This window comes from Tinamus guttatus, unplaced genomic scaffold, assembly GCF_059628265.1.
Source record: "Tinamus guttatus ecotype Peru unplaced genomic scaffold, ASM5962826v1 Tinamus_guttatus_pri_ptg000123l, whole genome shotgun sequence".
In the NCBI taxonomy this organism is placed as follows: Eukaryota; Metazoa; Chordata; class Aves; order Tinamiformes; family Tinamidae; genus Tinamus; species Tinamus guttatus.
In genome coordinates, this window is record NW_028288657.1 from 724,047 (window position 1) to 737,812 (window position 13,766).

At 44.1% G+C, this 13,766-nt stretch overlaps 1 protein-coding gene across 1 annotated transcript in view; it reads right to left on the reverse strand.

The window, feature by feature from the left end:
- The window catches only part of DOCK5 (dedicator of cytokinesis 5), a 67,703-nt gene that overhangs the window by 6,793 nt on the left and 47,144 nt on the right, over nt 1-13,766 (reverse strand). The window contains exons 30-46 of the mRNA XM_088521492.1: nt 12,314-12,408; nt 11,905-11,983; nt 11,339-11,439; nt 11,003-11,061; nt 10,351-10,505; nt 8,902-8,987; nt 8,213-8,369; nt 7,533-7,573; nt 7,333-7,423; nt 6,784-6,903; nt 6,135-6,224; nt 5,348-5,452; nt 4,132-4,273; nt 1,998-2,079; nt 1,727-1,811; nt 891-977; nt 521-697 (exon numbers count right to left, since the gene is read on the reverse strand). Of these exons, the coding sequence (XP_088377618.1) occupies nt 521-697; nt 891-977; nt 1,727-1,811; nt 1,998-2,079; nt 4,132-4,273; nt 5,348-5,452; nt 6,135-6,224; nt 6,784-6,903; nt 7,333-7,423; nt 7,533-7,573; nt 8,213-8,369; nt 8,902-8,987; nt 10,351-10,505; nt 11,003-11,061; nt 11,339-11,439; nt 11,905-11,983; nt 12,314-12,408 (1,752 nt within the window). The remainder of the gene's footprint in view (nt 1-520; nt 698-890; nt 978-1,726; nt 1,812-1,997; nt 2,080-4,131; nt 4,274-5,347; nt 5,453-6,134; nt 6,225-6,783; nt 6,904-7,332; nt 7,424-7,532; nt 7,574-8,212; nt 8,370-8,901; nt 8,988-10,350; nt 10,506-11,002; nt 11,062-11,338; nt 11,440-11,904; nt 11,984-12,313; nt 12,409-13,766) is intronic.

Below are 13,766 nucleotides of genomic sequence, written 5' to 3' on the forward strand. Positions count from 1 at the left end.
ATTGAAGAACACACACCATGCCAACAGCTAGACAAACCTGAACAGCAAAGATTATTTCTATTCTGAAATACATGCTCTTTGTCACAACACTGCAAAGACAGAATATCTGTTGGAAAGAAAAATCCTTATTTATTGTTCTATATTAATGCAACGTAGAAACCTAAGTCATTTTGTTTCTGTTGCTGGTTCAGTGGGATAACCACGCACCCAGTGCCTCCAGCAGGAAGGCTCGTGTTATGCTATCACCACCGCTGCAAATGGCTGTGTTATTATCACCATCAGAGCAAGGTGCCTCACTCCCTAATCCTACCGCAGCGCACTGCTCTGAGATTAAACACCAAGAAGGTGGGAGGCTTCCACATTCCAGATGAGGGGAAATCTCTCACCCTTGTTGTTCTTTCTCCGTCTCTGAACTTTGAACAGATGCGGGTAAAGCTGGAGTACCCTCAAATCTCAGCACCAGCTGAGAACTGAACTCGTTTCCACCATGACCTAGCTACAGATAAATATGAAAAATAACCTTTTCATAGTTGGTATATCCCCCCATGACCGCTGGGTCCACGATCCCATTCAGGAGCATGGAGAGCGGATGCACGGGCAGGCTCCGGTCCCAGACGTGCTGCTGGACAATGTTGCTGATTCTCTCGTTCGTGAGCTCCATGGTCTCTATGGCGTTCTCCAAGGGGCTGATCTCCTCCTGAGAGGGAGGAAACGGGAATAAACCTTCATTCTGCCCCACTGTTAAAAAAGACACACGTTTGCTTGTGTCTAAAGCAGAATCTATTGGTGTGCCACATCCAACAGTGAAGGAGGTGGCCCTAAGTGTTACAAGGCTCTTTATGTCAGTGAAGGTCGAGTGGGCTGCGACCCGGCCCATGTGCAGGACTCACCGTTGCAATGTGCTTGACTTCAAACCACTTGAGAATGCCTGGGAACGAGTAAGCTGTTGTGTAGGTTGTCCTTTCTATCCACATAGTCTAGTTAGGGAGGGAAAAGAATCCAAGGTAAGAAAACACTGGTTTTCCAGTTCAGTTCTCTCCTGCACTACAGCATGGAACCAGTTTTTCAGCACTAGCAGGCAAGACTGATGCAATTATTTTCACATTTCATTAACTGGGATGAAACCCAGTGTTTTGGGCACCTTTACTATTTAAATAACATCAAAGCAACATGTGGCTATTTTCCTGCATGGAGCATTGCTGGCAGCAGCGTGATTGTAACACATCTATCTCAAGTTGCATGCATCGTGCACAGCCACGATGTGTAGGCAGCTGCAGGCCTCAGGCTGCAGGAAAACATGCTCGTGTGCCACAGCCACGGCTCAGGCTCTGCTGCAGGCCAGAAGTTGGCCTGAACTTGAGCTCATCCCCCATGGTTATAGGTTGACTTTTTAAGGACAGCCACATTTCGCCAGGCACACAGCTGTACTCTGCAGGAAACTGCGGTTAGAGCACAATATTTACAGCTCCTAGATCAACGATTTTGACATTACAACTTCAGCTGTGGACTCCCTCAACATACCAGACTGGCTTTGTATAAAGATTGCAATATTAAGTGCAGCCCTTTGCTCCTCCTGCATTTCAACAACCAAATTCTACTGCCACACACAAAGAAAAAGAAATTGTGACACTGCTGCTCAAAATACCACTGTTAATAAACAAACACACAGAACCGTTTTCTCATTGCACACATTCCAGACAGTTGGAATTAGACGGGAAGGACTCACCGCAAATTCATTCTCTGGATCTTTTTCTCCTTTCCTGAATGGCCGCGAGTGGGTGAACTGCTGCACCTCGTTTGCTCTGTAGTAGCTACAAAAAAGAATAATCAGTGAGTCTCCTCACCGTCCATCCTCCTTGCACTAATATTTCTTTTCAGAAATAGTTTAAACTGGACTATGAATCAAATCTGCAGATGAGCAACAAAGGCACTCTAGCTTGTGCCTATGCTATTTGAGAAGAAAGCACAGAGTAAACGTTGAGGAAAAAGGTAATTACTTTAAGATCTGTTCGGGAACAGGTTTGTCTTTATAGTTAGGTGGCAGGTTCATCACAGGCTTCACTATAAAGCACTGCACATCTGAACAGTTATGGTTAAGGATGAAAAACTATGAATCCTTTTGGGAAAATAGAGACAGAGAAAAACCCTTCCCGTTTTCATCAAATGTCAAAACTTCTCAACAACTCCCTGTGCTGTTGTCACATTTAAAGAAAAATACTCAGTTGTTCATCAGCAACTCCAGGCATTATATTTCTTATTGCGGTTTGTATGCGAGTCATGAATCAAAAGCCCCAGAAGATAAGGGCTCTAGGAATACTTCCAAACGCTGACACTCCCTCAGAAGTTTGTGTGTTCCTGATTTCTACTTTGGGAATGGGAAAACAGGATTCTGGATTAGGTTCCATAATGGATTTATCTGTCTCTCCCTCTTCTCTAATTACTTGTCTCAGAGCTTTCCAGCAGGACCAAGCCTTCCTCCCAGCCCCTGAAGCATGAGGAAGCTAGTTAAGCACGTAAGCTATTACCAGTGAACATCGACTCCTGCTTTGGCTTTTGCCGACCTTTGATAGTAAACAAGAACATCTTGTAATAATATAATAATATCCCCAAGCACAACAGCTTACGGTGTTGTTCCTACAGTACTTTGCTTTAAGAACTGTACTGAAGACTTTACAGCAGTAGAAACCCACATGGAAGAGTGAAGCATAAAGACCTTGGCCCAAATCACCAGATCACCTTTGTGAGCTCGTCAGCTCTGCTCTGGAACGGCAACGTTTGCCTGACAGGCGGCTGGACCTCCAACTCACCGCGGATATTTCTGCGTGGTGCTTTCAAAGCAAAGGCAAGGTCACGCTGCCCGCACGGAAGAGCCAGCTGGATACCCCCCAAATCTGAACCCCAAACCACACAGATGCATTAGATCAAGCACTAAGCCCCAGCTCTCTCAGGAGAGCTTATTAGCTGGAGTCTTGGGCCATGCTAAACATGCTATTACAATTTCTATTTCAGAACTAGTTAGTTTATGCATCTAGACATTCCCTAAGATGTTGTACAGCTTAATTAATGCCTCTGTTACACTTTTATAAAACAAGTAAAAGCAGGAGATATTGAGGAACCACTAATCCCTGCCTAATGCAACAGCAATTTGGGCACTCAAATTCCTTGTATTTTCCAGTGATGTTTGCAAGAGTCAGAAAAGAACCTGTATCAAATCCAAACTATGCAGCTGCTCCCTCTTATAACAGGGCTATGCCAAAGACCCGGAAACAAACACCCCCAAACTTTTGGAACAGTTCAGATGTGTATCCAAATTTTGCAGTTCAGGTTCATCTTGAGCCAAAGCACTAAAACAAACAAACAGATGCAAAGGAAGTAGCTGAAACAAGGCAGAAATAGAGAAGGCATTTTTTGACACCAAGTTGGGTCTTGAATGAATTTTAATTTCCTATGCGAATTTAGTGCTTGGCAGGCTCATTACAAGGGAAGCATCTGGTATCACTGCTTGAGTTGGGCCTTTGTACATGGATTTTTAAGGCCAAAATGGGCCATTAGATTCTTTAGTCTGGCCTGCATAACACATAGGCAAGAAGCCCAGTAACTTGGTGTTTACTAGCATACTTCTTCCAGCAGCACATCTGCTGTTGACTTGAAGTCACAGAGAGAATCCAAAGAATCTTCATGAGATTCCTCTGGCCACACTCAGAACTAGAAAGGTCTTCAGCCTAATGGATTCTCTACCACACAGTAGAGAAATGGCACTTCCATCCCCCGCCTCTCCCAAAACAACTGATAAATCCTTGTTAACTGCAAGGAAGGAGAAAGAACCTTCTCTGCATCCCACTTCTACTGTCAGTGCCACCTTGAAGGGGAGGTACAAGAAATCCTCCACTGCAACCTGTGAAGGTTTCAACTTAACAGCTCATTTAAGCTTCACAAAAACAATTCTCTTCCAGTATGCTTTTAAATTCACTGTTTCAATTACAGATATTCTTATTTTCATGCCCAGTGTCTGTTTCAAGACCTCCAGGGGCAGTGTGTTCCTTTCTTACTGATCTGGTATTTACTAATTTTCCTCTTCAAGGAAGAAAAAGGCAGACCAGGGAGCCAAAACATGTCAGAACTAAAAGATACACTGTTTAGGAGAAGACTTGATCTCCTCTCCTGGGGGAGCCGTGCTGGTCATCTTCTCGGCACTGGGGAACTGGGTCAAGAGCTTCAGGTTGAAGTCTTCCCTCCGTTCATACTCTTTGCCACGGTAGATAAAAATTTTATTCTGTGGGCAGCAAAAGAAAAAGAGAATTAGTAGGGAACAAGGCAATGAGAATGAGCTTTCCAAACAAACACAGAGTAGTCTCGGAGGTCTAGTTTATATCAAAGGTTGTTTCCTAGCTTAAAAGGCAGTTGGAATCAGAAAAAGCAGGCTGCAGCGACAACAGAGCAACCCATAGGTGCAAGACCCTGCAGTGGCATCCTCATATTCACCTAGAAAGTCCATTTTCCCTGTGAACGGGTGTTATTGAACATGCTCACACTTGCATTCTGCACTCACTTCATCCTGCCTGCTGTGGGCTGCTGGGCCCTTACCCAGCGTGTACCTGGATACACTTGCTGCTGCTAAGCTGCTGCCTTAACTGCCCTGCACACGCATCCTGAAACCCTGGATGTTTCGGGAGGTTTCATTTGCCGAGTAGGAGATTCCACCACAGAATCTCACACAGCCAACTGACAGCCAGTGCAGACACACACAGGCACATTTGGGTATGTGAGATCATGCATTTCCTGGGGTGCCAATTCCCTCCACGCCTCAAGTCACACTAGAAGTCTTGTGATCAGAGGAGACGACAGCTCTGGGGCTCCCTAAATAGGCAAAGACACAGCAACTGACTTGTAAGGGATAGAAGGAAGAACTACGATTAAGTCTGACTTCATCCTTGGCACAAGCCACAGCGTGATGGATTTTCAGGAAGGGCATCACGGAACTCACGTGTTGTGAGATGCTGCACAGCCTAAAGCAAGGAATCGCACTTATCCTTTCCTTCAAGGTCACTGCAAACTCCCCGGACTCTCACTAATTCCATATATGAGAAAGCTAATTGCCTGACAAACCTAACTGCAACCCATTGACTTTACCAAAGCTGGTAATAATAAAAAAAAAAAAAAACCAAAAAACTGTGGTCCGTTAATTGTCATTCTATATAGGCTGAGGGGTTTCAACATGCTTAGGGAATTCAGATCTTCGAGTTTAACTCAAAGGAAAAGTTTAGCATCTGAATTTTTTGAGGAAGCTCTGAAAACGCATCCCCTGCAGCCTCTGTGGAGCCTGCCACTCCAGAACGTGGATGCTTACCCGCAGAAAAGAAGGGAAGCCCTGACCATAGTATCCAACAGCAAAGTACTCTGGTTGAGGTCTCATTGCCTTCATGATATTCTCATAAAAAGTAGCTCTTTTTTTCTGGGGAAAAAGAAAGAAAAAAAAGTTCCAAGGATTTTAATTTTTGAGTTCTCAGAGACACTGGGAAACTACAGTTCACATTCACTGTGAAATTCTTGGTCTGTTAGTTCTCCTCTATAAAATATTTTAGATCAGTTTTGGAATATTTCCTATTAGTCCTTTTACTAGTTTGGGTGAAATATCAGCTTCATTTCCTGGTTTGCAGATGTGAGAACAGTGCCATGTTTTGGGGGATTCCAGGAAAATATTAAAAAGCCTTGACTGCTGCAACACAAATTAAAAAGTGTTAGGAAGCAGACAAATGGTGACAAATGTCAGAGAACTGGCAGAAATAAAACTGGGCAGATGATCCGCATATGAAAGAGCATAAAGGACAGCTGGTTACATCTTTAACCTTAAAAGAAAAAAAAAATCAGTACAGAGACATTTTTACAATTCTGTGTTTGTACATGAAAGCTTTATCCCAGAAATGACAAAGTGAAGAGATATATGGAGCCTGCAAACATTACCTTATGGATTAACACTAAGACTGCTAAACACCTGCACAGGATATTAGCATTCTAATAAGGTAAAAATACATAGACTTTTAAAAATAGGAATGTTTGTTTGTTCTTAACACATGCTTGGGCAAAGCTACTCAACATTAACGACAGCCAGCTAAAAACAGAGAGAGAAACCTTACCAGGAGGTTACCAAGTCCCTCATAATCGAAGATCTTGTTTTCATACATGTCAGCCAACTCCTTGCTTAGCTGAATGGCTTTCTCCCACATCTCCATGGGGGGATGAATGGAGGCAGATGGGGAAAGCACAAACAAAATAGAAGACTCTGTTAAAAGTGTTTGTTTATCACAGAAAGATCAGTAAAACATTCAGCTGATTCTAACTTGGGGCACTCCAGTGCACTGCCTAATCACGGCCTCCACACTCGCATGCAGCGAGCACGAAGAGCAGAGCAGCAGAACCACCTATCCAAAGGCAACGAGCAAAAACTCCAGAATCAGCCAAACAGGCCACGTTTGCTGCAAAGCTCTGCCAAAGACACTGCTCAGGGAAAGAAAACAAGCAAAACCCCCACACTAATAGTTTTATGACCTACTCAGTACCTTGAATTGAATTATTTTACAGATGCTCTTTGACTAGCACAGGAATAAGAAGATCTAGTCATTCAAGACAAAGAGACTCTGCTTTTCTTAGACCTCTGATCTTTGCACACAAGCCTAAAGCATCCGAGCTGCTGTGGAATCCTGTTTGCTCTTTCTTTGCAGGCAGCTTGTCCCAGCTACATTCACTAAGCCACGTATTTACCATAGGAACAAAGAGAATACTCACTTTGCCTCTGTCAAAGAAAGAGATAATTTCTTGGTAGAGCTTTTCCTTGAGTTCCTGTTGTGAGTAGACGCAGTAGCTGTCCCTCTGGAGCAGGTGAGCAGCACATGGCTTCTCAGACCACTAGCAGAGAGGAAAACAGATAAAGTTAAAGGAAATGGAAGATTTGAGGTAAACAAATCTACAGGAGCTAGACTCATCTTCTGCAAGGACTCATCTTCTGTCCTCAAGACAAAATCAGCACCAATGCAAAGAGAAATTAAGGTGAATTTAGCAGTGATATAATGTGGGTGGCTGCCTAATATAAACTAGGAATGTGTACACATTGATTCTAGTAATGTTACAAGGGTTTTTGTGGCTTTTGTTTTCATTTTTTGTTTGTTTGTTTAGCTGCTGTGTAGTGTCTAAGATCGTGAAATTCCTTAATGACCACTAGAACCTAGGTTCAAAACCACATAAAAGCACAGAAGAATGAACTGTTTAACTTGGAGCTGTTTGCATTTCATCTGAAACCCACACCCCGACAGTGGAATCCGAAACTGCCTGCATTACCTGGAGCAGTTCTGCATGGAGCAGGAGGGTGTACGCGGCCTCGGTGAAGTTCTCACAGTCTGTGTGCAAGTCCCGGAGCTTATAGAGATATCTAAAGGAATGAAATGCAAATTGTTGTTTCATATGAAGAATTCCTGCACCATATAGAACACCAGGGGAAATAGAGGCTTCTACACAGGCCTGGGGAGGGAGCACCCTACCTGATATAAATATCCTCTCGTTTCTTCTCCTTATAAAAATTCTGCCCAGAATAGAAAAAGGTAAATCAAACTGATGTAAAACACAATGGATTCACATTGTCATCTCTAGAAAAGTAACTTAGGCATCACTCATATTCTAATGATCTTCGCTATTGTTTGCCCACTTAAAAGCATTTACCCCTGCAATACCCCTTTGATCCAGCGTGGTTGGACAAGCCCCTCTAGAGAGGGGATTAGGTCCAAGACAGAACGTGATTGCCCAAGGTTGCACAGGCTCTCTGTGGCGGTACCAGGACATTTCCCAAATGATCAGCTAGCCATCTCTCCAGCCTGTATTTCAGGACCTCAGATTAGGCAAAGACCAGCTACATAATTTGATTTTGGACTATTCATCTTTCCAAGATTTATAGCTGCTGATAACTGGTAGCCCAGTTTGGGCCCATCGTTAGCCAGAAGGGGCATGCAGAACTATTTAAACTACTGAAATTTTCCTTTAGTCAGCTCTCATTCAAGAGCTTCCCTTCTGGAGATTGAGGAAAATACGTATGTTTCTCAGGGAATTATTTTGCAACACAGAATCCCCCACATTCACTGCGGTGTGAGCGACCTGCCCGCAGCTCACCCCACACAAGCCAGGCAAGCAGAGAGGCCCCCCCGGGCAAGCCCAGCCCTGGCCCTACCAGCACGTTGACGGTGCAGCTCATGCGGTTCTCCTTGCTCTCGTCGTGCATGATGGTCCTGTAGTCCAGCAGGTGCTCCAGCAAGCTGCTCACCAGCAACGCAAACACTTCTCCAGATCCAGACAGATACTTGTGCTTCCGACAGTGCTCCAGGAGGCTGCAAACGTATCCAGGTAGAGCAAGACAGACAGGAGGGAACTCCTGCGTCAAGTTCTGAGCGGAGCTAAACGAACTTCAGGAACAGTTATCCAAACTGTTCAGCTAAGTCAAACGCATTCCAGGAACAGAGACTCCCCAACGGCAGAGCAGAACAACCCCCCAGGCCTGATACAGCCAAGCTAGACATGTCCAAAGATCAAGTCAAAAACTTGGGTTTTGCTCGGTGCTCAAACAAGGCTCTGATTTCTGTTTAGCCTCCAGGCCTGTTGTTCCCAAGCTTTTCTACTCACAGCCCGCTTGCCAGCTCAGCATCTTCTTCTAGGCTGACCCCCCCAAGCTTAGAGCATTGCATAGATTCCCACCTGAGCACAAATGTATCATTTTAAGGCAGTTAGTTTCAGCACACCTGTTCAGTGTTAAAATTGCTCTTAACTACACTCTCTGCTCACTGGATTAATTAGGATTTCTCTTCATGACAAAAGATACTTAAGCTGAGAACATGAAATCCTCTATGCTTGTCATGAACTTACAGTTTCTCCAGCAAAATCTTGTACTGCTCATCCCCTCGGCCACCTTCCACTTCCTGGTCCAGCTTGCTTATCAGCTCATTTTCAAACTGAAAAGGCAAAAACCAACAAAAATAAGAAACCAACCAGCCAGCCAATGTCAAACAGATGTTAACTCTCGAGGAACACAAGTTATGCTGTGGCTGGTGTTTCTGAACTGTCCTGCCCCCAGGTGCTGGTTTTACAAGCAAAGCTAGAGGATTCTTTCATTACTGGATCAGAATGAGGAGCGAGTGCCATGTGATTATCCGTGCCTAGCCATGTACTCATGCCCTGTTATGTGTAAGCACATCAAGCATGAGTCATTCATAATTCTGCTACCAAGATTTAAATATTCACACTCCAAAGTATCAAGGACACTATAGCTAGTCTATAAATATTACTGGAATGGAAGATCCATGTCACACATCCTGCTTCCTTCTACTGATTCCAGAAGCCCCTGAGACCCTGGGGCGAACAGTGCCAAAGGCCCCCGGGGAAGAAGGGCCCCAAATGAAGACTGAAGTTCGGGTTTAAGCTGGCGCGAGTGCGGCGCTCAGGGAAACACACGTCACATTTGACAGCAGTCTGAAACGCCAGGGTGGCTGCCTCGTGGATGGACGGCTCCTGCTCGTCCCCAGGGAGAAGACTGTCTGCAGCGGAACTGGAATGTCCCCTGCCTGCCAGCTGAGATGTTAATGCCTGACACCCTAGAGGAAAGCTGGGAGAAAACGTCCTTAAAAACTGCAGTGAAAAGCTAATGTAAGGGCAAAAGAGAGGATCCTCTTTTTCCATCTTCATTAGTGTTTTCTCAGTAGCAATAACAGCAACTTCCAGAAGAATCAGCAAGGGTTTGGAAGTCAGGACTCACATTCTGTTCCCAACTTTGTCCTTTAACTTGTCTAGCCTCCAGCTAATCATTTCTGTTCTCTGTATATCCATTTCATAATGAGGGCATCAATATTCACAAGTGTGTTGTGAAATTTAAGTTAATGAGAGATTAGTCAATACGTAAATAGCTATGTGGTGTTATTTTTATTCATGTTGTACACTTGACTGTCCAGCAGCTTTCTTTCCAGTAGCTTACATATACAGCCAAAAACCTGCCTTAGGGCAATACACGTTGTTATAAATATAAATAGTAGGAACAACTTTGTAGACTATCCTTTCAGGGTCTCAAAACTGCTTCACAATTTAGATGTGGGTATTTCCACATCTGCAAGTACGTAGCGACCTGAAAACAAAGATATTCATCGAATCACTCACAGTCATGCAAGGGTACAGTCAGGGACAGAGCTGCACAGACCAGGCTCTTAGCCCTTTACTTCAGTTATTACCACATCGACCCATAGTGGGCTTTTTTTTTTTTTTAAACTGCTCACACTTTCTTGCTCAATGTGAAACATCTGCAGTGAAGACACCAGACTCCCTCACCATATGGAAGTTTCCATTCCCACTGAAGTTGAACTCGCACTGCATCATATCGAAGAAGATAGGAATGGTGGCTTTCCGCAGCTCGGGCTCTGGAACCAGCGTCACCTCCAGGATGGGACCCACCATTGCTGGAATGAACTTTATCTTGTGCGGACCTGCAAGGAAGAGTCAGGCATCGCCCCGTGGCGCACGGCTGCGTGGAGGCACACGCACATGGGAGCACGTTGGTCAGAACAATAACAATCTGCAGGCAGATAATGGTCACGCGGTCACTGCAGGTGGAATTAATATGTTACAGCTCCAACATTCAGAAATAGTCCCAGAAGGAAGGAACCAACTGTGCACATACTGTTAAGCCACAAAAGCTCTCTGGAAAATGCTACTCTTGTCCTGCCGCGTGAAGGACATCCTTTATATGGAATCTCTGAGAGATCATCGCATCAGCTGACGTGGGGAAAAAAAAAAAAAAAAAAAAAAGAAGAGCTGCTTTTGCAAATTGATTTGCTTCCAGAAAAAGGAAAGACAACTTTGTGCTTGGAAACAGCTGAGCCTACATGCGTTTCCCCACAGGAAACATGAGCGGCTTTTATGAAGAAACAAAAAAATTGAAATCCAGATCAAATAAAGATAACTGTCTTTAGATGGAACTCACCCAAGTTATACCACATATCCCTTATCTTGAAGCCAATTTCTTTCCTCATGTCCCCATACCTAGAAAGAAAAAGGAAGACGAAAAGGCCTTTACAGTGGAGTTGTCTTTGAGAGGCTGCTGAAGAACATTAATGGTACAACCACAAAATGAACCCTGTCCTTAAAACCCTGTCCCACCTCCTCCTCCCTTTGTCGTCATTCACTGATCAAGCACTTCCACAGCATGCATCATCCTGAAGATTGCCCAGGGAATATCATACAGGGGATATAGGGGAGAAGCACAAATATGGTTTCTTGAAAGCAAAAAAGGCCAGTTTGTTTTTTAACATAAACTCACTTCTTGATAATTTTGTTGCGTTTAGCTTGTGAGAAGGTCTCCAACTGGAGGGATTCATGAGTGAGAAAGGCCACTGCCAAATGGAAATAGTTATTCCAGAGCTGTGGAAGAGAAACAAGTCTAAAATAAGAGAAGACAAAGGGAATGTAACAACTGGCATAGAAAAGGAGCGTGACATAGCTGAGTCACTGTTCTCAGCCATAACGGGCAAGCAAGAAGCAGGTATCAAGTTAAAATTTTTCACTCACACTAGCCTGGACTTTCCCCCTGCAGGAAATGGCAATTTGTATGTCCATGTGAATTTTGTTCTTAACCAGTCACACACAATTCTGCGTTAGCCAGCAGGCTACGGAGCTTATAAACCTGCAACAGCTTCATCTGCTGCACTAAGGGCAGGTCTCTAATTCAGAGCTGGCCTGCGCTGAGCTGCCTTTCTGTGCAAGGCCGGGGATGCTTCTATTTGCACCTTCCACACCAACAAATCCAGTCAGTGGGGCTTGCTTGTTCTTACTGCCTTTCAGGAATCTATAGGGCCCAAGGAAAGTCCAGAAAAATAGAGCTATTACCTGGAGTTCAAAATTTGCCTGATCCAGAAAGAAACGATTGAGTACAGATGTAAATTGATTCACTGCCCGGAGGAAAACCCTGGAACACACAAAGAATTGCATTAAAAATGTGCCTTTTCAGAGAATAACACCGCAGTTCTGGGTTTAATCCCCTCGTAGAAGCTCAGAGGGAGACAAGAACAAGCAGCCCCAATGAGACAAGGTCTTCATGGCTTTGTGCGCCCTTAGGCAGAAAAACCATCTCCAGTTCAGGCACTAGACCTTACCAAAACCTCAAACACCCTGAATCTATAAAAGAAAATAAGCCTCTGTTACACAAATGATTTGCAGGACTGCTGGTAGGGAACCACCCTACTGCCAGGGCCAGAAAAAAAATCCAAAGTGGTCACAGGAGGTAAAAACCATCTACCTGCTCTGCATCATATTCATGACTATCCAGTCACTTGCATAAACATTTTTTCCGATCAGATCCTTAAACATAATGAATGTTTCCATCAGAAAATCCTGTAAAACAAACAAAAAAAACAAAGCCCATTAGGCTGAAGAGTGTAGCCTTTTAACCACATGAAAATACAGGAAAATGCAAATGTGCAGCTGCACTGATTACAGACTGCATCGGTTAGCAATCAATACACAGTAAAAAGAACCTTTTATTGTGGGACTATATCCCAATAATGACATATCTGACATCTTGAATTTCCAATTAGAGAAGGAAAAATAACTCCACAGAATGTGCACCTAATCTTTTTAATTAAATCTGTCTTTACTGTTTTGAATTAAGCTGTGGCACAGGGAGCTCTGGTGCACAAAATGGATTAAAAAGCAAAAACAGTATTTGAGGACTTGTTTCTGAATGTCTGAACGATGACAGTGAACCAGCCCAAAGCACCATTATTTATGAACATGGAACTCTAATGTATTATCACCTCCTCAGTTATTTAAGTCTCTTCTAGACTGTTTTTCAGGACGAGTTGTTAAAAACATATGTACAGACACATGGTTTAGAACATTACTATAGATATTTGCAGAACTGATCCCAGTAATGCTACTGCACCCTAAGATCTGGGCAAAGTAAGGTTGAATTGCATTTTTTAAATGCATGTTTATATATAAAATAAGAATGAAATTAGATAATATTAATACTGACCTTCAAGCGGGGGGTGGGGGGGGAAAAAGTGATCTCTACAGATGTAAGTGTTACCTATGAGCATTTAAATAGATTCAGTTCTCTGCAAAGGCAGCACATTTGCATTCAAAATGAGAAGAACACAGAAAGGTCGTCTGAGAAATCACCACCTTGCAAAGATCACCAGTGAAGAAAAATTCTGTTGAGCTGAACAGCTTGCTCTAAAGAATTGGCAAGCAGCACCGATGTGGGGAGAGCGCAACGGGCATTTGGTGCTGCCTCAGTAAAAACCCTTTAGGCCTTATTAAATCAGAGCTTGATGGAAAGGGCTGGACTTGACAAGGGGCACCTTGAAACAAGAATTAACTTAGAACACTGTTAGACCAAGCAAGTAAAAGATGCAATGTCAGGGCCGCAAATACCACAGCAAAGAAAGGCAAACAACAAAAATAAACAGCAATAAAAGTTATTGCAATAAAATGAGATGCAAATGCAATTCGTATTGTAACGCCACAGTGTGGCCCTGCGTTCACAGGGTGAACCCTACCGCAGAGGTGAGGGGTGCGGGTGTCCCCGGAGCCGTCCGGCCCCCGGCGCCCACCAACACCTCCGGCCTCAGAGCGCACGGCGAGAGGCAGGACCACGGCGCCGGCGCTCCCCAGCCACCACCTGCATCAGCAACTGCTTCCCAGCTGCACAACGGGGAATGCAGGGACCAAAAGACAAAGCCAGAGCA